General features: G+C 30.5%; 5 protein-coding genes across 5 annotated transcripts; 3 read left to right on the forward strand and 2 right to left on the reverse strand.

The window, feature by feature from the left end:
• Positions 1-2: 2 nt before the first annotated feature.
• Mcm2 (DNA replication licensing factor Mcm2) lies at positions 3-9,954 on the forward strand. The gene is made up of 15 exons (XM_085190188.1): positions 3-198; positions 326-489; positions 856-1,022; positions 1,367-1,556; positions 1,710-2,202; positions 2,673-2,876; positions 2,987-3,218; positions 3,627-3,718; positions 4,304-4,389; positions 4,657-4,824; positions 5,504-5,665; positions 6,261-6,411; positions 6,849-6,948; positions 7,446-7,585; positions 8,831-9,954. The coding sequence occupies exons 1-15, from the start codon at positions 196-198 to the stop codon at positions 9,116-9,118; spliced, it is 2,640 nt and encodes an 879-aa protein (XP_085046314.1). The 5' UTR covers positions 3-195; the 3' UTR covers positions 9,119-9,954.
• Positions 9,955-10,356: 402 nt separating this feature from the next.
• Positions 10,357-13,331, reverse strand: LOC146536377 (uncharacterized). The gene is made up of 3 exons (XM_085190189.1): positions 13,084-13,331; positions 12,826-12,993; positions 10,357-11,686 (listed from the first exon to the last, which is right to left on the reverse strand). The coding sequence occupies exons 1-3, from the start codon at positions 13,125-13,127 to the stop codon at positions 11,491-11,493; spliced, it is 408 nt and encodes a 135-aa protein (XP_085046315.1). The 5' UTR covers positions 13,128-13,331; the 3' UTR covers positions 10,357-11,490.
• A 316-nt stretch (positions 13,332-13,647) lies between these two features.
• On the forward strand, positions 13,648-14,410 carry blp (mitochondrial import inner membrane translocase subunit Tim16). Its single transcript, XM_085190187.1, has one exon. It carries the CDS (start codon positions 13,772-13,774, stop codon positions 14,153-14,155), a length of 384 nt encoding a protein of 127 aa, XP_085046313.1. The 5' UTR covers positions 13,648-13,771; the 3' UTR covers positions 14,156-14,410.
• Positions 14,221-17,718, reverse strand: LOC146536379 (uncharacterized). Its single transcript, XM_085190184.1, has 2 exons — positions 17,337-17,718; positions 14,221-17,178 (listed from the first exon to the last, which is right to left on the reverse strand). Exons 1-2 carry the CDS (start codon positions 17,436-17,438, stop codon positions 16,057-16,059), a joined length of 1,224 nt encoding a protein of 407 aa, XP_085046310.1. The 5' UTR covers positions 17,439-17,718; the 3' UTR covers positions 14,221-16,056.
• Positions 17,719-17,892: 174 nt separating this feature from the next.
• LOC146536380 (3-hydroxyacyl-CoA dehydrogenase type-2-like) lies at positions 17,893-20,146 on the forward strand. The gene is made up of 5 exons (XM_085190186.1): positions 17,893-18,048; positions 18,122-18,286; positions 18,675-18,839; positions 19,072-19,309; positions 19,859-20,146. The coding sequence occupies exons 1-5, from the start codon at positions 18,040-18,042 to the stop codon at positions 20,050-20,052; spliced, it is 771 nt and encodes a 256-aa protein (XP_085046312.1). The 5' UTR covers positions 17,893-18,039; the 3' UTR covers positions 20,053-20,146.
• The last annotated feature ends 5,625 nt before the right edge of the window (positions 20,147-25,771 follow it).

Here is a 25,771-nt window from a genome sequence, read left to right on the forward strand (position 1 = left end):
CTCACAGACACAGACAAGCTTCGCGCGCTTTTTGACAACTCAAGTTAAAATTACAAAACAGAGAAACATGTCTGTGACGTTTAGGTTCTAACGGACAATTTATTATTAAATAATAAATATTGTTAAATATTAAGTACTTAGCTATAGTTATAGTTCTACGTTCAAGTTTTACATCACAAACTAACCTTTTTAATAATGGTATGTGTGATTCGTTCTTTTCCCAATAATTTAAATGTGTAGTAACGAAAAGTTAACCAAAAACTTTTAATTTAGTACTGTTCAATTATCATTTCAATAGATTTTTAATATATTATTATGTGCGCAGAGTTCCCCGATACCTGATACTCCTGATAGAGATGGAGCTCAGTCTCGTATGACATCACCGGCTCGTGAATATGAAATGTTTGAGGATGAAGGGGCCATTCTGGGTGACAATGCTGAAGAGGAAGAAGAAGATGGAGAAGAACTTTTTAATGATAACATGGAAGCGTAAGTCGTTATGACACAGTTTGGTGGAAAAAAAAAAACAATAAGTGCAATAGTACTTAAGAAATTTTAAGCATTAAATCTCTTCTCATGAAAACAAAACCATCTGCAATCTTGTATAATTGTATAGTTTTAAAAGAATAACATGAAAGAAATTTATAAATAACAACATAAAGAAAGAGAGTTTTTATATATTTTACTTACTCATATAGTAATTCCTTGTGAGGTACATACAACCAACTATATACTAAATGTTAATATAATTAATTCCCTTGTGTGTGTGCTGCCCCACGATAGCTTCAAAAAAATATGCAATACAAGTAATATATTTACACAAGATTGATATAATTATTATTTACTTTGCATTAGTGATTACCGTCCAATGCCAGGACTGGACAGATATGATGCTGAGGACTTGGATGATGATGACTATGATGCAATGTCTATGGAAGACCGCCTGGCAGCTGAAAGAGAACTTCAAAGACGGGACAGAGATGAAGGGAGAATGCGAAGAGATGATAGAGATTTATTATATGGCAAGTTTTATCTATAACAATTTAATCAAATAATCGAAAATTCTTTATTACATACAAATAATAAAGGAAAATGTTGATACATGATGCTGAACAGTGCAAAGGTTTGATGTGGTCAAGCTCAAATTCATCATCAAGCTTATATTAAAAGTATTGTAATATAAGAATATTGGATTTCTATAACTTAACAAGTTATTTTGTAATATTCTGAAAGAATCTTCCTAATGCAATAATAGTGGATTCAAACTGTATTTGCCTTGGAAAAGAACAGTGTTGAGACTTATAAATTTGCATAAATAAATTGAAAAGCCTTTTTAAAAAATTTATATTATTATTAATTGATACAGATGAATCAGATGAAGAAAGTGGAGATGCACCCAGAGCTAAACGACGCAGAGCTGCTGAAAAAGCAGCAGTCGGTACTGATGAACAAGTTGAAGAAGGTATAGAGAGTATTGAAAACTTGGAGGACACTAAGGGTTATTCTGCTAAAGAATGGGTGTCCATGTTGGGACCAAGAACAGAAATTGCTAATAGGTAAAAATTTATTTGTATTTATAGGAGTGTTTTTATTTTTTTTTATTGTGGAATTTATATGTTTCTTTTCTGGTATCAACCATTAATAGTACTTCTAAAATACAAAAATATAAGCAAAAATAGCCATTAAATTATACCTCCACTTTATTTCAGATTCAAAAACTTCCTACGAACATACACAAACAATAAAAGCCAATTTGTCTACAAAGAACGCATACGACGAATGTGTGAACATAATCAAGCATCATTCCATGTTGAATTCAACGTACTAGCAAAAAGAGAGCATGTCTTAGCCTATTTCCTTCCGGAAGCCCCATTCCAAATGCTACAAATATTTGACGAAGTAGCCAAAGAAATAGTTTTGCAAATATTCCCCAGTTATGAGCGTGTAACATCAGAAATACATGTAAGAATAGCAGATTTACCCATAATAGAAGAGTTGAGAACATTCCGGAAGCTCCATTTGAACCAGTTAGTGAGGACAGTGGGTGTGATAACAGCAACAACAGGTGTCTTGCCCCAGTTATCGGTTGTTAAATATGATTGTAATAGATGCGGTTACATTTTGGGGCCATTCGTTCAGTCGCAGAATTCGGAAGTTAAGCCTGGTTCATGTCCGGAGTGTCAAAGTGCTGGGCCTTTTATGGTGAGAGACATCATTTATTAAAAAGTCTAGAATTATATTTCTATTATATCCATTATATATTAATAAATTTCTTATTATTTATGGATATTATTAGAGTGAATCATTTGTAATGTAAACAAAAACTAAAATTATAGCTTATTTAAAAATAATTTAGGGGTAAGAATAAATTATCCCCTTATCGCCCACATTCAATATAAAATGATGAAGAACAAATAAAAGATAAAATTATCTTGAGTGATGTTACTCAACACTGCACTTTGTTCTGTCAGAGTAAAAACAAACTTTTTCACTTTCCTAAATAAGGATCGAATCCACAACCGCCGCATTTACATTCAGGTTTAGTTCACTTATCTTGAACAAATGTAAATATTCCCACAAATAAAAAAGAACCATAAGACCATAAAGTGAGAGTTAACACTTATAAAGTGCAAGCTTATCTAAAATAAAATAAAATCAAAATCAAATTCCAGGTGAACATGGAACAAACAGTATACAGAAATTACCAAAAAGTGACAATACAAGAGTCTCCCGGTCGTATACCTGCAGGTCGCATACCGAGAAGCAAGGATTGTATATTGTTGGCCGATCTCTGCGATAGATGCAAGCCTGGCGACGAAGTGGACTTGACTGGCATATATACCAATAATTATGATGGCTCTCTTAATACTGAACAGGTTAGTATGGTTTTTGAAAGTCTAATTAAAAATCGCTAATCTGCTTTTTTTTTTCTTAAAACTAATAATTTCCATTAAAATATAATCATTTCTTTATTTTTATATTCCAGGGTTTCCCAGTATTTGCAACTGTGATAATAGCAAACTATATAGTTGTAAAAGATTGTAAACACATTGTAGAATCTCTTACAGACGACGATGTTGAAAACATTGTAAAATTGTCTAAAGATCCCCAAATTGGGGAAAGAATTATTAAAAGTATGGCCCCATCTATTTATGGGCATGAATATATTAAACGAGGTTTAGCGCTTGCGTTGTTTGGTGGTGAACCCAAAAATCCAGGTAAACCATTTATTTTTTTAACTATATTATTTAGATTATCTACCCCTATCTACCCTAGATAGGGATCTAGAAAGATAGGCACATAGAATGAGATTTCGTTTAAGACTTTCTGTCTGAATTTGAGTCATTCTATGTTGCTGTGGCAGTATTCAATGGTTCACAGAACAGGGAGTTATAAATAAATTTTCCTGAGTGGGGCTGACTATTGCTCTTAAAACAAAACACTGCTCCATTGTGTCATAATGGTCTTTTAAATTATAAAATTCGTAACACTTAAGTTCAAAACTGATTCCAATTTGGAATATTAATGTAATGAAAAATAATTTATTTTTTAAAAGACTTAGTAGAAACTTAATAAATAATGTGAAATGTATTTATCATATCACTTGAAAATCTGTTTTATTTTAGGTGAAAAGCACAAAGTGAGAGGAGACATTAATGTCCTTATATGTGGTGATCCTGGTACAGCAAAATCACAATTTTTAAAGTATACAGAAAAGGTAAATATAATGTATTTTTTTACTTCATATTTTGCCCCGTATATAGAAGGGTAGGCAGAGACAATACGATATTAAGACATTCCAATCTCCACACTTAACTGAAACTGAATGCCTCATTTGAATTTGCGTGTGTCATAATTTTCTTCATTTATTGTTATATCTATTTATTGTAACATAAAAAGTAAAACTTATTTTTTTTATGCTGCCTTATCGTAATGGATATAGAACAAGTGGTGAGATAATATTTTTAATTTCTATATATTGTGCTGGATATATGGAAAATGGAGATTAAAAAATCATTTTTTTCTTCTTTACGCTGTAATCCAAAGAACTTAATGTTGAGGCACCCCATTCCCCACTTTCCTCCGAATTTCCTTGACATTGCGTGTTGCAAGTGGCGGAAACTCAACGCTCTACCTTGTAGAGCAAGAAACTGAAAATGAAAGTAAATATTAAATAATTCATTCCCCCGAGTGTGAGTCGAACCCACAACAGTCGCGTTTTCAGTCCCGTTGAGAATTGCGTTAATCATTTTTAATTGTACAAGTAATTAAAAATATTTAAATATAATTATTTATAATTTAGATAGCCCCGCGTGCAATATTCACGACAGGGCAAGGAGCGAGTGCTGTCGGTCTCACTGCTTATGTGAGAAAAAACCCTACTACAAGGTAAATATAATACAAAAAATTCTGTTTTTCTCATTACTTTCTGTTATAATTATAAATTTGAGTAATATATTATAAGTACAACGTATTTTATCAGAAAATAAAAATTCAGTATTGTAAAAATATGTATCCCGCACACAGCTGGGTAAACAAGAAATCTCAACACCAAAGCGAAATAATGAAAATATACATTTAAACAAATATTTAAATATATGTATAACTACATGAACTATAAATAATAATAATGAGTTTTAACACTCTTTTTCACAGAGATTGGACCTTAGAAGCTGGTGCTCTAGTATTGGCAGACCGCGGCGTCTGTCTTATAGATGAGTTCGACAAAATGAACGATCAAGACAGAACGTCGATCCACGAAGCAATGGAACAACAGTCAATATCTATATCTAAAGCTGGCATTGTCACTTCTCTGCATGCTAGGTGATTTGAAATTTAATAACTTTAGTTAATTGAATTTAAAATTTGATACAGACGAAGGTTAAGGCTGTCGTCACGCAGTGGCTCAAGGGTGTGACTAAACGCGACGGCGGTGGGTTCGATTCCCACTGGGAAGAATGAAATAATTAATATTTTTATTTCTTCACTTGGTAACAACATAAAGTGCGGCATGAAGTGCCGCCACTCAACACGAAATGTTTCGAATTCAGTGGTGCAAGAAGTATGGAGTATTGTAATGTTACAATTAGATTATTTTGCCTAATCTATTATATGCGGAGTATAGATTGAAGTTGTCTAATAGATTAGTTTAACAAAATGTATAATTAAAACAAAAAAATCATTTATGAGGGGATCAATAACAATTAATATTAATCTAAAGTTTAATGACTATTGATTTTTGTTTATATTATTGAAAAAATAAATTTTTAAGTCTTGCCATGTCCTATCACTGCTATGTCATTATGGGTGCAAATTCCATTGATGTATATATTTTTTATCATAATTAAATTATGTGAGATATAGATTGAAGCCATATTTATAATTTTATTTAACTTTTTTAAGAATGATTCTTTATTCCATTCTTACATAAACCTTATATTTTAACATGTACATAGAGACTATTGAATTATATCTTTAAATAATATTTACATTATATTTCCAGATGTTCAATAATAGCCGCAGCCAATCCTATAGGTGGTAGATACGACGCCTCACTAACGTTCTCAGAGAATGTAAATCTGTCCGAACCTATTTTATCTCGTTTCGACGTATTATGTGTTGTTCGGGACGAGGCTGACCCCATGTTAGACGCGCATTTGGCCAAGTGAGTGTTTTTTTCTTTGCAATTGTTTTAATTATATTTAAATTCGTTTTTAGAAAAATCCATAATCATAGTATAAATTATTACTATTTTCATTTCTTTGCTCTGGTAATAAGACAAAGCGTGGTGTTAAGTTTTGTCATTTAACACGCGATATCTCCAAAAATTCGGTGGTATACATCACCCAATTTCGAAAAGTCTTATTAAAAACGACAATCAGGCTAGTCGTAGCGTAGGAGTACAAGTGACTGTAAACATGACTGGTAAGAATCAATCCCGTAGATCGATTGCAGAAATAAATATATAAGATTTTCATTTCTTTGCCTTTTTGTCGAGACAACCGCGTCTTTCTTTGAGTTAAACTCCGCCACTCAACCCTCAATGCCTTCAGTATTAGAAAGAAAGTGGGGAGTGGAGTGTCTTAATACTAAACTTTCTCTGTATACCCTGCTCCATACGGAGTATAGCATGAAGCTGAATAAAAACAGATGTATTTTGATGATAAAGTGCCGGGACTTCATTTGAATTCTCTATAACAGAGGTTCTCTGCTTATCCACATCCCACTTCACCAGGTTTTATTGTGTTAATTTTTAACAGGTTCGTCGTGAGCTCCCACATTCGTCATCACCCAACACAACGCGGCACAGCTCTAGAAGATTCCACTCCGGACAGCGACTTCATTTTGCCACAAGATATCCTCAAGAAATATATTGTGTATGCCAGAGAAAATGTTCATCCCAAATTACAGGTATACAATAAGAGAAGAGAATTATAATCTTAATTATTTTTGTTCAGCTTTACCCTGTATTCTACATATAGATAGGCAGAGAAAATATGGGATTTTATTGTTAAAACACTCTGTTTTCCATAGTGACACTTCCTTTCTCCTTCCGATGGATTCTCGCGAGACATTGCGTGTTGAGTGATGGAAGTCAAAGCCGCCGCTTAGCCTTTTAGCCGCCAGAGAGGGAAAATTAAATTATTAAATAAGAGCCGCAGCATCCTAATAGACGTGACGGTTGTGGGATCGATTCCAGTTCTGATTTCTGTTATATTTAATAATCATTATTATTTTGCTTACATGTAATATTTAAGTTTATTCTGTTTTAAATATTAGATTAAATGTTTCTTTCCTTGTTTTATTTAATACTAAAGGAGGACTCTAAAAAAACTTTTTTGTTTTAGAACATGGATCAAGATAAAGTAGCAAAAATGTACAGTCAACTACGTCAGGAATCTCTTGCCACCGGCAGCTTACCCATCACTGTGAGACACATAGAATCTGGTAAGCTACACTATTCATTTAATGATCTAGTATTTATTTGTTTCATGCTTATATTCTGTATGTAGCTAGGAACACAGAAAAAAAAATTATATACTTCATTTCCTCGATTGTGAATAAAACCCACAACCTGTCATGTTTACAGTTTTTATTCTTTTCATTTAGAGATTTAATTATAATGATGATGTATGTTTAACTATTGATACACTGCCACAGGCCAATAAGACGCGATTGTCCATACCAAAAGAGTCCATTCCATTGCAACCAAATTGACCGTAACCGACGGTCGTTAGTTCGATATCCACTCAGAAGTATTTTTTTTTTCTATTCATTTGTAAACATTGACGCTGAAAAAATAAACTTACTATCTATCTAATCTAGAAATATCTCTATAACCGTAATTTCCCTGGTATGATAATAGGTTTCCTAATATGTGCAGGATACAGGCATAAAAAAATAAATTAACACAATTAACTATAAGAAATAACTGTTCTTTCTAGTTATTCGTATGAGCGAAGCTCACGCCCGCATCCATCTACGCCCCCAAGTCAACGAAGACGACGTCAATCTGGCTATAAGAACTATGTTGGAAAGCTTCGTGGAAACGCAGAAATATAGTGTAATGCGGGCTATGAGACAAGTGAGTAATCACTTATTAATTTTTTTGCTAGATTTTGACCATATGTAATAGATAGACCACGACTCGTTGACCGTACTGTAATTGTTTTTGTAATACTGCATTGACTAATGTAATAATATGGACGGAATTGGCATTTATATATTGATATAATATAATTATACAAATGTGCCTTTTAAATATGCAAGTTATTTTTAATATATATATTGCATATTTTATGTAATAAAGAAGAAATTTCATTCTTGTAAATAAAATCAATCTTTGGTTCCTCATCGGGGGAATGATTTCCCTGCAACCGTCGTGTTTACAACAACGCTGTCAGACTGCGCTATGACCGCCTCAACAGACAGACACGTAGCTTAGCATAATTTTAATATGTTCATTAAAATATTTTAAGTCCTTAATCAGTTATGAATTGAAAGATAAAATTATGTTTATTTCACCTAATTTAATTATAACAAGAAATTACCTTGATCATATCGAATTTCATTTTCTTACACTAAAAATAAATGTAATCTATATATATAAAAGGACTTGTCCTCACTGACCGAGGTAAGAGGCACGCACAGCCTTAACCGCTGATGGTAGAAATGTTAAATTTGGACAAAAGTTTACTTTCGTAATCTGGACATCCACTAAGAAGGGATTTTGAAAAATTTTAACCCTAAAGGGGTGAAATAGGGGTTCAAAGTTTGTATGGAAAAAAAATTAAATCGACACCGATTTTTATAAAATTTGAAATTTAGATTTTTAAAAGTATTTAATTGAACACGTGTTTCATCGTTTTCTAGAATTCTCCCCCTAAGGGTGCAAATAAGGGGTTGAAAGTTTGTATAGGTTTTTTTTAAATCGTCACCAATTTTCATAAAATTTGAAATTCAGTCTCTTAAACGTATATAATTAAACACATGTTTCATGGTTTTCTAGAATTCACACCCTAAGGGTGCAAATAAGGGGTTGAAAGTTTGTATGGAAAAATCTTTAAATCGCCACCGATTTTTATAAAATTTGAAATTTAGACTCTTAAAAATATTTCATTTCATTCACATGTTTCGTGGTTTATTAAAATTCACCCTTAAATAAGCAAGCGAAGCTGCGAGCGTCCGCTAGTCACATATACATATCTACCATATATTAATTTCACGATGCCAGTTTTAAAACATTTTTTTTATTTAATTTTTTATTTTATTAATAATATGTAAACAACCTAAATATTTAATGAAATTAACATTTTTTTTTCTTTTACAGACATTCCAGAAATACCTATCCTACAAGAAAGATCACAGTGAACTTCTATACTATATACTACGCCAACTAACAATGGACCAGCTCGCCTACATGCGTGGACTACACAACCACTCTCAGTCCACCATAGAAATTTCTGAAAGGGATCTAATAGAAAGGGCAAGGCAGATAAATATAAGCGATTTGAAACCCTTCTATGAAAGTAGAATATTTAAAATGAATAATTTTAGCTATGAACAAAAGAGGAAAGTCATTATTCATACGTTACTCGATGTTCCTAGTACATCGTAATTTGTGTGTTTAATTTTTGTATTTGTTATAAATTATAAATAAACAATGTTTATTTTTTTGTTAAACTAAACACTATTATCCCTGGAGGAGAACTGACAAAGAAATAATGATTTAATTTGTTTTATTTTTTCTTATTATTACTTCCCCGAGTGAAAACCGAACCCGCACCCGTCGACATTTTCTTTATATGAAATTTATTTTTTTATATGATTATATGAAAAAAGAACATAAATATATTCTAAGTAACTGTTGACTTTTTATAAAATAAATGAACGAATAATTATTTTTGGAGCAGACTTCGAAAAAAATTAATTTAAATTGATTTTTACGTCTTTTTTTTGTTTTACGTTAACAACAGTAATTATATATACTTATGTATATATATATAACGTGAAAAAATTAAACTAATAAACCTCTAATAACTGTGAGAAATTGAGTGAGAAAACAACTGTAATTGATTGTCGCATTTGTTCTACATATTAATTTATCTCAAGGACTTTGTAGATTATTAAATTGTAAATGTAAAAGACTCACTTGTTTAAAAAGTTAATAAATAAAAGGAAAATGACTAAAATATTTTTGTTACCTAACAAATATGTTAAATAAATTGAAATTCAAGCTTTTGTGCATATTATTCTATAAATTTACTTAATTTTTTGATTGAATCAGTTGTTTTTGTTTGTGATGTTTTACATAATTTTGTTTTTATACCCACCTATTTGCCACAATATCGATATTTGTTGAATACGGCTTAGAATAAGTACAAATTTATATGTAAGCTTAGTGTAACCGTTTTGTATTATCATTTATCAGTAAATAAAACTTCTTAAAAAATCGATTTGTTTCATATGCATTTTATTGAATAGTTTAAATGACCAATTAATATATATCACAAGTATTCTGTTATACTTTGTTAGTTATATCAAATATATTGTGAATTAAATGTGGCTGTCTCGGCGCAGTATGATTTATTTTCTTTCCTTGCTCTGGTTAGAAAATGAAGTGCGGTATTGTCCTCCTATGATCAACATGCAATGTCTGGAAAACTATTATTTTCGGATTGGAATGTCTTGAAAAACATAAATAAACAAGCCTACAATAATAAAATATAGTATGACTTACTATATCAGTGTGTATATCTTGTGTGTGTGTGTGTATATCTTGAATTGTATTTTAATTGATTAATATCCGAATCTCAAATCCGTCTTGGCCGATTTACAAAATAAAAGCATGATATATTGAAATTCTTTAATTTATTTTATTTCAAATTCCATCATATTTTTTCTAAATAAATAAAAACAATTTAACTCCGAAAACATTTTACATACAGTCTCAATTAAATATAATATATAGTAAAATAGATTAATACACTTCTACAATAGTTTATATTTTTAAAAACTACATATCAGCAAGTTTTTACAGCATTTAAAATTATAATTATCTAAAATTACACAATATAATTAATACTATAAAGATATTTAAAATCACACAAAATATTTATTAAAAATCTATATAATAAATTTTAATACAAAATAATTTTTATTTACTGTTAAACAATAAATAAATTTAACTTACAATAATTTTTACAAGCCTATATTAAGATCGAATATATTGTTTACAAATAAGTCATTGTTAGCAAATAATTAAGTAAATTTAAACTTAAAATTTTAAATGTATTACAAAATGTCTTATACTAAATTTTAAATGACCAGCATCATAACTGTCAAAAAATCCTAACTAAAAATGAAATGTCGAAAGTTAGTAATGAAAAGAAAAAACAGATAAGAATAAAGGAATCTTCTAGAATGGACACCAAATTACAACAATCACTTTATGAGTATTTTTTAATAGACATTCATATGGTATATAAACAGCTAAACACCGAGCTGCACTATTTACTCTAAAAGATGAAAAATAGAAAGATTTTATATTTGTAGAAAACATATAAAAATTTGAACATAGCAGGACCCCAAACCTGTGTCTCTTGGGAGCTGAACAAGCACTTTGATAACGAAGACATACACTCTTGTCAAGCTATGTTGAAATTCTTATCTTATTTGTTACAGCTTATTTATGTTGGTTAGCTTTCTAGAAAGAGATAGTTTATATAATAGACTAGTTGTCCATAGCAATCAGAAAGGTTTTAAGAATTGCTATTAATTATTGAATGTTATTAGATTAGACACATAAAATTAAAAAATGCACATTTCGAAACAAACAAAAAATTATAAAAACGACAAATACATTTCAAAGTTACATTCACGACTTCAAGCCGCATTAGAACTTAAATTATACAGACAGACAGGATATTTAAATGGTAAAATATACAATATAATTAAAATAAATTAAATAATGTAATTCTAAATAATGTTTTAGCAGTCACTATTTGATTCGGATCCACTGCCTGACTCACTGCTGCTGTCGCTCTCCGAGTCACTGCTGCTGTCACTTGAGGAGCTCGAGCTTCCTGAAGATGAATCAGATGAGCTATCTGATGAACTGTTTCCGGAGCTTTCGGAGCTACTCTCAGCTCGTTTCTTTTTGGCTGGCAATGAGCATTTACCATTGCTGTAATAGATGAAAAAATTATATTCTTTTGCTTCATCATTGTCATTAGGAAATATTAATGTGTTTATATGAAAGTCAAGTTTTATGGTACTGATATCTGGTCCCAGAAGTTAGCAATATAATAACAACAAAAGCTCTATAATTCTCTTAAAAACTCACAACAAAGAAGAATACAGCAATACTGAGGAATAGATGGAAGTAATGGAACAAGTAATGGACAGTTTTAGAACAAGTAATGGACAGTTTTAGATTAGAGACATAGACAGGCTAAAAGGAAAGCAGGATGATAGCCAATAAGATGACCTTATCTTGTATATAAATGATGGGCGGCCAATGGATGTGATAGTCAGTAAACATAGATTGTAAATATAATTAAGATATGATCTAAGTATAAAACTTATTCCACAGTTACTTATTTGAATTAATAATGTATGCCTACCCTCATTGATAATTATTTAATATTTGCCATGCAAGGTAAATTAATTTATATTAAAAAAATAAAACAATGCTATAAATCAATTTATATAACAAGAAATTTGATATAAAACATTGTCAGTTTCACAAATATTATAATATCATATTAACACTTATTGAATAATAAATTGGGGGTAGAACGATAATTAGGTACTCTAAAAAAATCCTACATGTTAGGGTTATTTGCATTGCAATCTCACCAGCAATACTGGGGAATAGATGGAAGTTGAACAGTTTTAGATTAGAGACATAGACAGGCTAAAAGGAAATCAGGATGATAGCCAATAAGATCACCTTATCTTATATATAAATGATGGGCGGCCAATGGATGTGATAGTCAGTAAACATAGATTGTAAGTATAATTCAGATATGAGCCAAGTATAAAACTTATTCTACAGTTACTAATTTGAATTAATAATGTATGCCTACCCTCATTGATAATTATTTAATATTTGTCATGTAAGTTAAATTATTTTTTTTAAAATAATAAAACAATGCTATAAATCAATTTATATAACAAGAAATTTGATTATAAAACATTGTCAGTTTCACAAACATTATAATTTTATATTAACACTTATTGAATAATAATTTGGGGGTAGAACGATAATTAGTTACCCTAAAAAAATCCTACATGGTAGGGTTATTTGCATTGCAATCTCACCTGCAATCGTTATCTTGCTTTGCCTTTAAGTTTTTCTTCAATATTTGAGAGCGCGATGGACGCACGAGCATTTTGCGTTTTCCTTTGCATTCATAGCTCCAGTGGCCATATTCGAGGCATTTTTGACAGCGTATGCCTTGCGGAAATGCAGCTGCCAATGCCGCCTGCCTGCACATATAAATCATAAAATAAATTAGAAATAAAAGAAATAATTTTAAAATTTAATAACATTTGTAAGATATAAGGTAGTTTTCTTACTTTTTTCGCTGGGCTTGATGTCTGTTGTAGGTACCCAGAGTCATGTTGATTTTGAAGCTTAGTAAACTTGAAAATTATTTTTTAACGGTGACCGCCTCAATAGCTCCTTGGAGATTTATTTGGAAGTATGACCTCTTCTGACGTGATCTCAATTAATTCTAATCTCAAAAACACAAGTTCGCGTCAAGCGTGGCCATCACAAAATTGTCAAACGACAAACATAAAACAAACCATTGATAATGATTTATGATTATTGAGAACTGTCAATAAAAAACAATAAATGGATTAAAAACAATCGTTTAAGTTACTATTTTAGCATAAGAAATGGATTAATTTCACATAGTTTATAAGAATATTTTTTTTGTACTAATCTATTTATATTTTTTGCTAATTTTCTTTTGATAATTTTAAAAACTTTTGGTTAAATGCTTACGTAATATTAGAATTATTTATAATGACTATGAATTCATATTATTTGATATATTATTTTTTCTTATTATTTGTGATATTATTTAACATTTTAATATAATGTTTTGCTTAACTTTAAAAAAACTGCATTCTTTATGCATTGACAAAGTGAAATGTCAAACGAGATTTGACATTCAATAACATAACCTAGAATTTATTAAATATTTTTTGGATTTTGTAATGACAATAGATATTAAATCGTTTTATTACTTAATGCAAAATGGCTAAATATATTGCTCAAATAATAGTCTTAGGAGCCCAAGTCGTTGGTAGAGCATTTGCAAGAGCGTTAAAACAAGAATTAGCTGCATCGCAAGAAGCTGCGAAACGAGCTGGTGGAGGAACACAAGGTGCTCGAAGAGCTGCTGCAAATGCATCAACAGGACTAACTCTAGAAGAAGCCATGCAAATTCTCAATATAGAAAAATTAGACCCAGAAAAAATTAAGCACAATTACGAACATCTATTTACAGTAAATGATAAAGCCAAAGGAGGTTCTTTTTATTTACAATCAAAAATTGTTCGTGCTAAGGAGAGAATAGATACAGAAGTAAAAAGTAGCCAATCTAAACAAGATCAAGAACAATCTAAAGATACTTCATAAGTTGAAATAAACTAGGTGTTGTGAAAATGTTAATATTTTGCTGTAGATATTGTGTAGTAAAACCATTTATTTTATAAAACGCTTTATTATGTAAAAATGGACACAATAGTGACTAGAATACATCAGTCTTTATACTATAAAACATGATTATGTATAATAATTATGGCAGTATATAATATATCATAGCAGATATGACTTCGGTTATAAAATTGCTTAAGCGTGATATGAGAACCCAATAAATTTCCCTAAGCATTACATTTAGTCTTTATTTATTTTATCATAAAATGGATAAATATGTCAACATTCAGTTATAATATTAATATACTAGCTATTGCCTATGATTACACTCATAATATATCTATGAAATTAGTACCTAAGGATGTAAAATCCTGTTATAAAAATTATATTAAAATGAATTAGTACAAAGTTGGAATTATATTGACATTAAATATTACTAGGTCTAGATAGCTAGCAGGGAGTGTTCAAGTATTATGTAATGCAATTTTTGAAGATTTTCAACACACCCTTCCATAAAATGCATGGTAATATTTCCTTCCTTCCCATCTTTAAATATTACAAAGAAACTAGTGATAATTTATGTTTTCTTTGGAAAAACCATGTATGATATAGTATATATGGGTTTTTCGTAAAACAAAAAGAAAAACTGGAAATTAGTAGTAGTTAGTTCAATATTATCAAAAGTTTAAAATTCTGTTTCTTGTAAATAAAAAATAATCTAGCATGACCTTTTTTCTCTTCTTCCTTAATACATCATAGTATTTTACGAGACCCTCTGCAAATTGCTTTATATAATACTTGAATTGCCTGAATAAAATTGATATTTTTTAATATAAATCATTGAATATATTAATATTTTATGGAAATATTTCATGAAATATTAATAATATTACATGAAAAAATATTTCATACAAAAGGGACCACCCATAAATTGTGTCAACAAATGTCATATTTTTTGACCTCCAACCTTGTCACAACTGGTCACATCTTTGACTTGTATTTATAAACCACTCTCAGTTCTAAGAGTGTTCTTGAGACACTGTCTAAATAATCTATGAATAAAAACAGTGTCTTAAGATCGTTCTTGGAGTTATCTATAAATGCTCTAGTGCAGACTCTAGTGGAAAATCACATATTTTGCAAGTTTACACCACCTCCTCCCCTTTACTCATGGTAGGGTGGAGGGAGTCAACCTTCATTAACTCCCTCTACCCTACTATGATAAACATATTATGGATGGCCCGTAACTACGACTACAAAGTTATAAAACCATTTAACAAAGTGGAAGCATTTAGCAAAAGAAGTTAATAGATTTTTTATTAAAAAATCTTATATCTAAATTTTAAAAATGTTCAAAATGTTATAAAAAACCTGTCTTTTCCAAATTTGATCCCAATATACATTTATCAAAGTTGTTTTGAAGCTTTCCATAATCTCATCTTATTAAAAATAATAACTTAAATTAAAAAAGTCTTTCATGGTAAGTTTTGACTAGAATAGTTAAAAATGTAAATAATATTTTTAAAGCTTAATATAAATAATCTTTGTGTATCTATACTTAAAAATGGCAGTGGCAATTGGAATGGCACAAATAAATAGAAAAAATATTTCTGACACTAAATGATGCTCATAATTAATGCATCAATATATTTGACTTAATTTATCTATATTATTATTATTATTATAGAAAGTTATGATTGAACAATAATTTTAGTAGAAATAGATTGTTTGACTTATATTGCTGTGAAGAAGTAGTAACTAACAAAATTTGTACTAGAAGTTTCTAAAAATTATGAAAATAATTATTCACCTTTAATAATTAATAATAATTTAACTTTCTATAATAATAACAATGTTTGATATTTTGGAGTAAAAGACTAGTTTTACGGTTTGACATCCATCAAAACAACTACTTCATATGGGCTACATTCAGACATACCTAGCATATTGCATAGCCAGCCATAAAACCCTTTTTCAAAATCTGAGACATCCTTCCACCAATTTGCCCCACTAAATGTAAGCTGAGCTATACCAGCATAAACACCGAGGCCTACAGTAAAAATTACTATCAAAAATGGGTATGATAGTATCACAATGGGTGCTAACATCATTTTTTTGAAACAGCTCAAATTTTCTGTGACATGAGTAAAAATATTATACCAAGCCATTGTACCCATATAAAATGAATACATAGCTGATATAATCGCAACAAAGGGTGTACAGACCAAACTGAATAGAAATATATGGGGCCCATTATACAGAGAGCACTTTGACACATCCATTTTGTTGTATTCCTCTGCGACAATAGCCGCCTCTATAATTTCAAGTTCCTCTCTTGAAATATTCAGTTTCACATCCACATTCTGCCCTTTCTTTTTTCCTCGTTTAATAGTACCTGTCATTGTTAAGTATCCCTCTTTATTTTCTGATAAAGAAAATTCTGGTGAAATGGAGCCTTCAGATTCAATTCTCAATGCAGTAATTTCTGTATCAGTATGATCAGTTTCCATTATACCTGCAGTAATGTTAACTCGCTTACGCCTCTTAGCACTATTTTTTAGGCTATCTGTTAGGGGGCCCATTTCAAAACTATTCTCAGATTGAGTTTGAGACATGCTGTTTGGTGTAGCACAAGAACTTTCATAGGTATCAGAATTCAAGATTTTGCAGCTCCTTTGCAAGTCATTATCATTGATTTCTTTGATATCTCCATGGCTAGAGCATGCATCTGAAGAGTTTTCATATATTGGAGATAAGTCAATTATTTCTCGGCTGCTACTAAGAGTAGACAGGGCTTGGTAGCCATTTTTTTGAGATTTCTGATCAGATATTTGATTGATTTCACTGATTTCTTCGTCATTTACATCATTTATGATGGGTAAGTTTATTTTCATATTAGATTTAAGTCCTTCCATTGTTGAGTGGATAATGCCATTGACAACATGTTCAGAAACTGGTGATAGTCCATTTTTATATTTAGTTGGTATATCAGTTTCTGCAGCCCCCTAAAAGAAACAATAAAAAGCTTATTACACTACCCAAACTAACTACAAACTAAATTGTTAAGGTAATTAAAGTAGGAAGTTTGGGCAAATAAGTTTTATCTCATTGTGATGAAATTAAAATTTAACATATTTATTTTGATTTATTCCTAGATACCAACCTGAACAGTTATTATGTGATCGACATGTCCAGCAATAGCATTCGGTTTTTTCCCATTGCGTTTTTTAGGCAAAATAAATATCGGTTGTTCAACTTTAGCCATAATAATTTCTTAGGTTTAAGGTTTCTTTTTTAGTTTCCCAACACCAAGGTATTATCCACTGTTATTTTAATATTTCGTTAATACATACATACATCTATATCATTTTAGTCATAAAGAATCACAATTTTAAATTATTTTGCTGAATAACGTAAAATAACATATTTTAATTCATATTAACGTTATTGTAGTAAAACTATATTTTTTGGAAAAGCATGAAAAACCACCACCATTTTTGTTGTTTTTCACAGGTTTTGTTTGCTAGGAATCGAATAATTATACAAAAAAACTTTTGTAAATGTTGCTACAATATTTATAAATGTGTTAGTATTCAAAATATAATTAAAAAATGTTTTCGGAACTGTATAATTATGTACCGTAAATGTTGTTGAATAAATCTTTTAAGGTAAATAAAAATTTAATGTAGTGCGAGTATCAAAATATCCAGATAGCAATATTATAAGTCTGTCTGTTATCATATCAATAAACGTCAATGTCATATTTGTAACTTGTATAGAAGGAGGATTGTTTCAGTTTCTTTTATAACTTAAAACAATAATTATTTTTTCATATAGACCCAATATATTTTGATAAAAGATCAATAATGCTTAAGGTACAGTTTTTTTTCATAAATAATTAAAATTTCTTTTAAATATTATATGTAAACAAAAACCTAACCTCTTCAGGGACTCGTGAGCTTAGTTACCGGAGGAGCGTCAGGATTAGGTAAAGCTACAGTTGAAAGACTAGTGCAAAACGGTGGAAAAGTTGTAATTTTAGACGTTCAAGGCACAAGAGCACTGGAAGTTAGCAAAAGCTTGGGGGAAGACGTTCATGTTTCAGTTGGTTGTGTAAGTAACATTTTCAAACTATCATTATCCAATACAAAAATAATTTACCGTAAAAAAAATTAGTTTTCTGGATTTATAATTTCTATTCATTTTTAACTTCACCAAGGTTAAGCAAGACTGTCTCATTGAGAGCAACGGTGGTGGGTACATTAATCACTCTGGAAAATGATTATAAATTTTTCAATATTTATTGGCTTGTTTGCTTGAATTCAGGGGGATAGTGGAGAATAGTCTCTTTATAAGTTTTCCCTGCATATTATGTTTTATATTGTTTATTGCTTTTCTAATGACATTTATATTGTGTGATTCTAGGGAGGTCTTAATTAAGGTTATAATTTTATATCATTTATTTTATTAACATTTTACTTTAAAATTTTATTTTTTATAGATAACAAAAGAAGAAGATGTTAGAAAAGCCCTAGATACAGCTAAATCTAAATTTGGTCGCCTAGACACATTAATCAATTGTGCAGGATACGCAAATGCAAACCAAGTTTATAACTTTTTAAAAGACAAAGAATGTGAATTAGATAATTTTTCAAAATGCATAAATGTAAGTTATATATTAATATTTAAGTTTTACCGAATCTTGTATTTATATAGTTTTAGTGTTTATGTGCTTGACCTTATGAACTTGGATGAAATTTGGTTCTATATTTCAATGGTTTCCTGAATGGTTTGAAAATATAATTTGATCCTACAGTTGACAGTGCTTTTGGTGTGTACTGTTATAGATTACCTAGATTTTTTTATAAACATGTAATATTTTAAACATTTTTTTATAGATAAACACAATAGGAACATTCAATGTAATAAGGTTAGCAGCTGGTTTAATAGGTAAAAATGAGCCTACACAAGATGGTCAAAGAGGTGTTATAATTAATACTGCTTCAACTATAGCATTCGAAGGTGATATAGGCCAGGCTGGTTACGCAGCTTCTACGGCTGGCATCATTGGAATGACTTTACCGCTATCCAGGGATTTATCTTCGAGAGGCATAAGAGTTGTTACTATAGCACCAGGTAAGATGTTTTTATTTAGCTTTACATATCCCACAAATAACAGGGAAGGCAGAAGGAACCAAGACACTGTTCACATTAAAACACTTCTGTTATCCACTTTCTGCCGAAATCTGGAGGAGTTCGTGTTAGGTTCTGAAATTCAATGCCGTGCAGAAATTAGATATATTTTAAAACTATTTTGTATAAAATTCTGTTCTTACATTTGTTTGCTTGTTGTTTTTATGTTAGCATGTTTCTTTAGAATGGATTTTTTTTATTATTTCTAGTACAGTGTATTTTCTGTAGCTCTTAATAAAATATATGATGCAGTCTTATCCTCCGTTTTATTATTTTATATGAACACATTTTGGTTAATATTCATGTTTATTTCTGTTATATTAGTTACTAATACACTAAGTATTACAATTACAATTAAGTATCACAAATTTACAATTAATTGTTGAAGTATATTTTAATTTAACCTCCCCAGATTGTGGCCATGAACAATTGTAAAAGTTTCGAAGATTTCTATATATTTTTTTAATTAAAAAATAATTTTATTTGTTATAGGTACATTTGACACACCATTAATTTCATATTTACCTGAGAAAATGACTGAATTTATTAAACGCATGACACCTTTTCCCTCGAGGTTGGGTAAACCGGAGGAATATGCACATTTAGTAACAAGTGTTATAGAAAATCCTATGTTAAATGGAACAGTCATTAGATTAGATGGAGCCCAAAGATGGTTTCCACTTTAAGTTATGTTTTATATGTATAGTTTTATTTTATAAGTGAAGTGTAGATTGCTGATTCCAATAAAGATCTTTAATATGGAAATGTATTTGAAATTTTGTTATACTTTTAATTTTACCCCTATTTTTATATTGTATGCGTATATGTGAAATTATGGTGTACATAGCAATACTTAAATACATAATATCTACGAGAACATGTCTACAGGCGTAGGAGTTCAAACCGAATTCAAAACTATGTTAAAACCAACGTAGCTATATTTTATCTATTTGATTAGTGGAACTTATGAACTTTTATTTTTTTTAGATTCTTTCGCCAAAAGCGGGACAAATAAATTAAGTTTTAATAAAGCTTCTAATTCCAATAAGAGTGTTAATAAAGCTTCCTTTCGTGATAGATATTAACATAAAACGTTGTTTAATGGAAGTTAAGTTTTCAGAATAATTATACGTAATTTAATAGTAATTTATATTTATAAAATTATAAGTAACTAATTCTAAACTCAAAGTAATAAAAAAAGCTTTCTCGTACATAGTACGTGAATAAATTCGCGCAAAGTGAGACTATGTCTGTTTTCATCGGGACATTTAATTTTTGGGCTAAAATTCAGGAACGTCCCTCAAAAAACGGGACGGTTAAATTTAAATATGTATTTTTAGTTCAATCGCTATTGAATTTCATTAGCGTAAATGTATGTAGAGCATATTGTAAAATTATAAGTTTTTATTTAACAAATAAGTACATCGTTAATGCAAAATACTGAGTCTAATATTGAGATTTTATTAAAACATAGGACTTGTAATAGAAATATTAGACTCTTATATAATATATCAATCACATTATTATCTATTTCTTGTTCTAATAGGTGATAATAAAGTTAAATATGAAATAAAAACGTATGACATTATTTGTTATTATACCTACATGATACCTACATAATATTATAATTTTTTTGACATTTTGAATTTTTATAGTCATTTAAGAGTCATTTATTAAAGTGTTTATTATTATAATAACTATCAATGTTTATTTAATATTTAAGAAGCCATTATATTTTATTCTATCATTATCATAATTGCCTACTCTGTTAGGAGTTAGAAAAATGTCGTGTTTTAATACTCGTATTTTTTTCTTTTTTAAATTAAATACATTTTCTTATATTAATGCTGCCTGCTTGGATATTTATGCTGTTGAGTAAATGTTTATTTTTTATTATTACGCATTTTGATTTTAAGAAGTTGGAATCTTGTGATCAATCCACTTCTCATATATATATTAATAATGTTATGGTGGTTTGTAAACATTGGACAACTAACATAATTTAATAAAATTCGAAATTTGAATATATTTCAGAAAAGACAAACAGACAGACAAACAACAATTGAGTTTTATGTATCGTTTGAGCTTAGAAAAAGGTAAATTTCCAAATAGTAAATCAATACATAAAGATTTTAATCTAAGTTTTTAAAATTCGACAACGGAGTACGTCGAAAATGTTAAAAATATTTGGTCCTTCAAGCGCGACATTAGTCAAAGTAACGTATACAAACTTCTTTAACAATGAGAACAATAATAATAAATGATAACATATTTATTTCAATTGGTTTGTCTCGGTATGTATTTACTGCTCTATCGAAGCGACAGTTATAGCGTACAATGCGCCTGCGCAGCGGGACGCCGTCCGATGCGTTATTTTATAGTATTATATTGTAGCATGCGATGCGACTTGCCTATCACTTCAACTGAATTAAAATATATTTCATAAACTTAACTTTTCTTTATTTTTGTCCTATTATTTTTTTCAGTTTGGTAAAAATAATTCTCTAATTAATAAATCTTTTATGGGTCTGAGTATACGTGTATATAATAAAATTCCGCAGTGTATTCTTAGTTTGCCACTACCAAAATTTAAAATATCTGTAAAAAAAATTCTAACAAGTAAAGCTTATTACACTGTTCAAGAATATTTAGAGGATAAACATGTATGGAATTAATGTCCATTGAATGTAATGCAGGATAGCTGCCAGCTAATGTAATAGATTGTACCATTGATTTTAAAAAGAGCAACTGTTGAGTTTCTTGCCGGCTCTTCTCAGCAGAACTGCCTTCCGAACTGGTGGTAGCTTTTTGTTCATATGTTCATTCGACGATTCAAAAGTGCTTATAACAGTCTATTTGAATAAAGAATATTTTAAATTTGAATTTTTTTTAAGGTGATTATTGCTATTTCATTCTGAATATAAGACTAATAAATATATAGGGATTATTTTAATTGGTTGGATGGTATTGAATTTCAAACAAAAAAATATATTCACAGGTATAATTTTGCTTTTCGCGCGTAAACTTTCATGTTTTGAAATAGCTAAATTGAACTTCAATGACTTAGCAGCATACGAAGATGGGGGCTATATTGAAATTCCTCGAAAGGGAGACGTCAAAACAAATTACCATATGCTACAGTAAACTTATTTGGAGCATGGATTCACGCGATTCTATTTGACCTAAAACTTAGAAGGTATCTTAGCTTAGATGTATGTATATCATAGTTGCTTGATTGGTGTTTATGCCATGAACTCTTCATGAGTTCACAATCTACTACCTTGGAGCAGGTAGGAAGTTGCTAGTTGTATATTACGATGATAGCCATTTCTGTTAGGAATGTTTATGTTTTTTTTTAATTTCACGCTTTAGCCCACTTGCAGCAGGTAAGGCAGAGGGAACCTAGTGTCTAGACACTCCAATCCCTAGTTTTGCGTTTACAGCCAAACACCTGTGCTTCTACGGATTTATGGCATTCTACAAAAATTGAGATCTAAATGTGATGTGGAGATGCAGCTTTCGCGTGTCTGCTATAAAGAGACGTATTGGACTACGTTATTAAATATTTAGTAGTGAACATTTGGATCCTTGCTACGAACTGCCGAGTGCCGTGGTGTGGTGTACTTGAATATTGATGGAAAAATATCTACATACCTACAATATAATACCGAGTATTCTTCTTTATTTAGCAGATTTTTTATTTTCACATTATGGCGCAGCAGCACAGTGTCTGTCTGTAAATACCACGGTTGTGGCATCGACTTTGGTAATAAACTAATAGGTACTTAGAAGAATTAATGAATTTAAGAAAAAACTACTTTGTAAATAATTCTCTAAACATATTTCTTGCCTTGCATGAAAAGAAAATACATATAATAAAACAACACTCAGAGCTCTATCTTATTCTAGGGAAGAAAAGTGAGATTTTTAGTAGAGGAGTTTAAACAGAAGAGGGAAACGCAAATATTTTAAAATAGAAACGTTCACCTTATTAGAAATTGAACCTACAACCACCAGTCCTGTTATATTTGCTACAATGATATCATGTGTCACTGGGTACTAATAATATCTGTTACATATAATTTTCACAGTCAATGTGGTAGACTCTGAATAGTACACAAATTCAAGGATTCATTTGGGAGAGATAGTAAATTATGTTTATTCTATGTATGTATTTTCGTCCGAATAAAGAAAAAATCAAATGCCTTTCATATGCTATGTATTACAAAATTGTGTGTAATTTTCACATCTTCTAGTATATTTCGCATTCAACCTAACAAACTTTTGAGTTTTATAATATTGATGATGAATGAAAGCACCAGTATTATACAGGCAATGCAGACATACATCAGGGTAGGCAGAGGGAACCTTACCTTCCACGGTAACCAAGCCAAGGTCAGAGCTGTTCTAGCTCGGCCTCCCAAAGCCCGGGGACGCTGTAGAGGCCCATATGGCCAATAGCATACCGCTCAGTGGAAAAACAAAAACAACAAAACGAGGGAACCTTGGAACCTAGTGTAAAGACATTCGCTCTTGTCTGCAATAACATTTTCGTATCAAAATATAGAGTCGAAGCTACCACTTGAGTGTCTTACCATAAAGAATAAATATTCATGTATACTGGACGTAATGGCCGTCGAGAGATAGCTATCTTTTACTTATTCCATGGTTTGATCTATAAAAATGAGGCCAGTCGTGGCGTAGGGTCACCAGAGTGTGAATGTTAAGCGACGGTTGCGGGTTCGATCTCCACTCGAGGGTATCAATTATTATCCTATATCTTATAAAACAAAGTCGCTTTTCGTGTCTGTCTGTTGTTTCTAACTCTTCTTCTTCTAAACCACCCAACGGATTTTGATGCGGTCTTCACCATTAAGTCGAGTGTTTTTCGTAGAAGGTTTATATATAGTTTATTATTTGTACATTCTTATGTAAATTAACATAAATACGATAAATGTGTATAAAGTCCTACCCGTTGAGACACTTTCGCGCATGCGCTGCTTTAATGGTAACTAATACATAAATAAAAATAATGTACTGGAGTATTGTTCCTCTTAATAAGATCTAAAAAAAAGGCCGCGACGGCATATTCGCATCTTTTAAGAATAACGTCTAGTGATCATATTTCTGTCTAAAAATAATAATTTCAATATATTTTTTATTGTGAGGGATATTTTTCCATAATGGTATTAATCCTTATCCTTTAAAATACTTTATTAATTTTCTACGTTAAACGAAGATAAAATTTGCTGTTTACACTATTTCGAAATTGCGAATAGTTTTAGAGAAAAACGCATTTAATTGTTGACACATCACGCCGTTGACACCTCAGCTGTATCGATTCAAGTTTTACTTATCCCTTACTCTTAGCATATAAATAAGTATATTAGTTACGTTGGCCATTTAATGTAGATCAAAACTGTCTTTTACTGTTTTTAATTTTAATAAGCACTTTAGAAGTTGTTACAATATCAAAAAATCCTTGCTGCGAAACGGCTCGCCACTCGCCGTGCGTCCGCCGCGCCCGCCTGCCTTACACGCATCAGTGGTTCAGTGGTAGAATGCTCGCCTGCCACGCGGGCGGCCCGGGTTCGATTACACGGGCACGTAGTGCTTGCTTTTCATCAGGGACAGAATACCCTCTTCAGCATTATTAATAAGCAATGAAGATTTAGATGCGTTTGCACGTATTGGATAATTGGAGTTGAATGTATTATTTCAGCGCGATATATTGGTTTCATATTTTTTGTAGTAGTTATTAGTAGGTAGGTTTTTGTTTATAATTTCTTCCGTTTAAAAATAGTCATTTAACTATCTAAAAATACTCATTTAAATATATTTTAATAAGTACTTGAAAAGATTAGTAGCACAGATTTAAAATTACGGTACCTACTAAAAAATCCTTGCTGTGTAAAACAATTGGAAAATCCTTATTGAAACTACGAAAATGCAGGTTGCATTAGGGTTTAATTAATTTTCACATTATCTTAAATGCTTTGCAAACATACATTATATGAATAATCCAGTAGTAAAAGCGGGCGAAGCCGCAAGAGGGTCCCTAGTTTATTAATATTTCCATTTCTTTGCTCTGTTATCGAAGCAAAGCGCGGCGAGTTCCACCACTTAACCCCCAAAACCCCGAAAAATTTGGCGGAACGTAAGAAACTGCTTTAATACCTACTAGATTCTCTCTGCCTACCCTGCTGTGCGGGATACTGCGTGAAGCTGATCTATTAAAACATTGTCTTGCGTGCGTTACAAAAATAGAATTTATACTTAACATTTATAACTTATTATACTTTAGACAATAAATTATCTCGTCCGAGTTGAAAATAAATTTTATCTTCTTCAAAATCAAACGACATTGAATCCAAAAAGTGAAGGAACGAGCATCCGTAAGTTTTG

Source organism: Heliconius melpomene, chromosome 9 (assembly GCF_056956725.1).
Source record: "Heliconius melpomene rosina isolate 202511_hmr_F chromosome 9, ASM5695672v1, whole genome shotgun sequence".
Classification (NCBI taxonomy): domain Eukaryota; kingdom Metazoa; phylum Arthropoda; class Insecta; order Lepidoptera; family Nymphalidae; genus Heliconius; species Heliconius melpomene.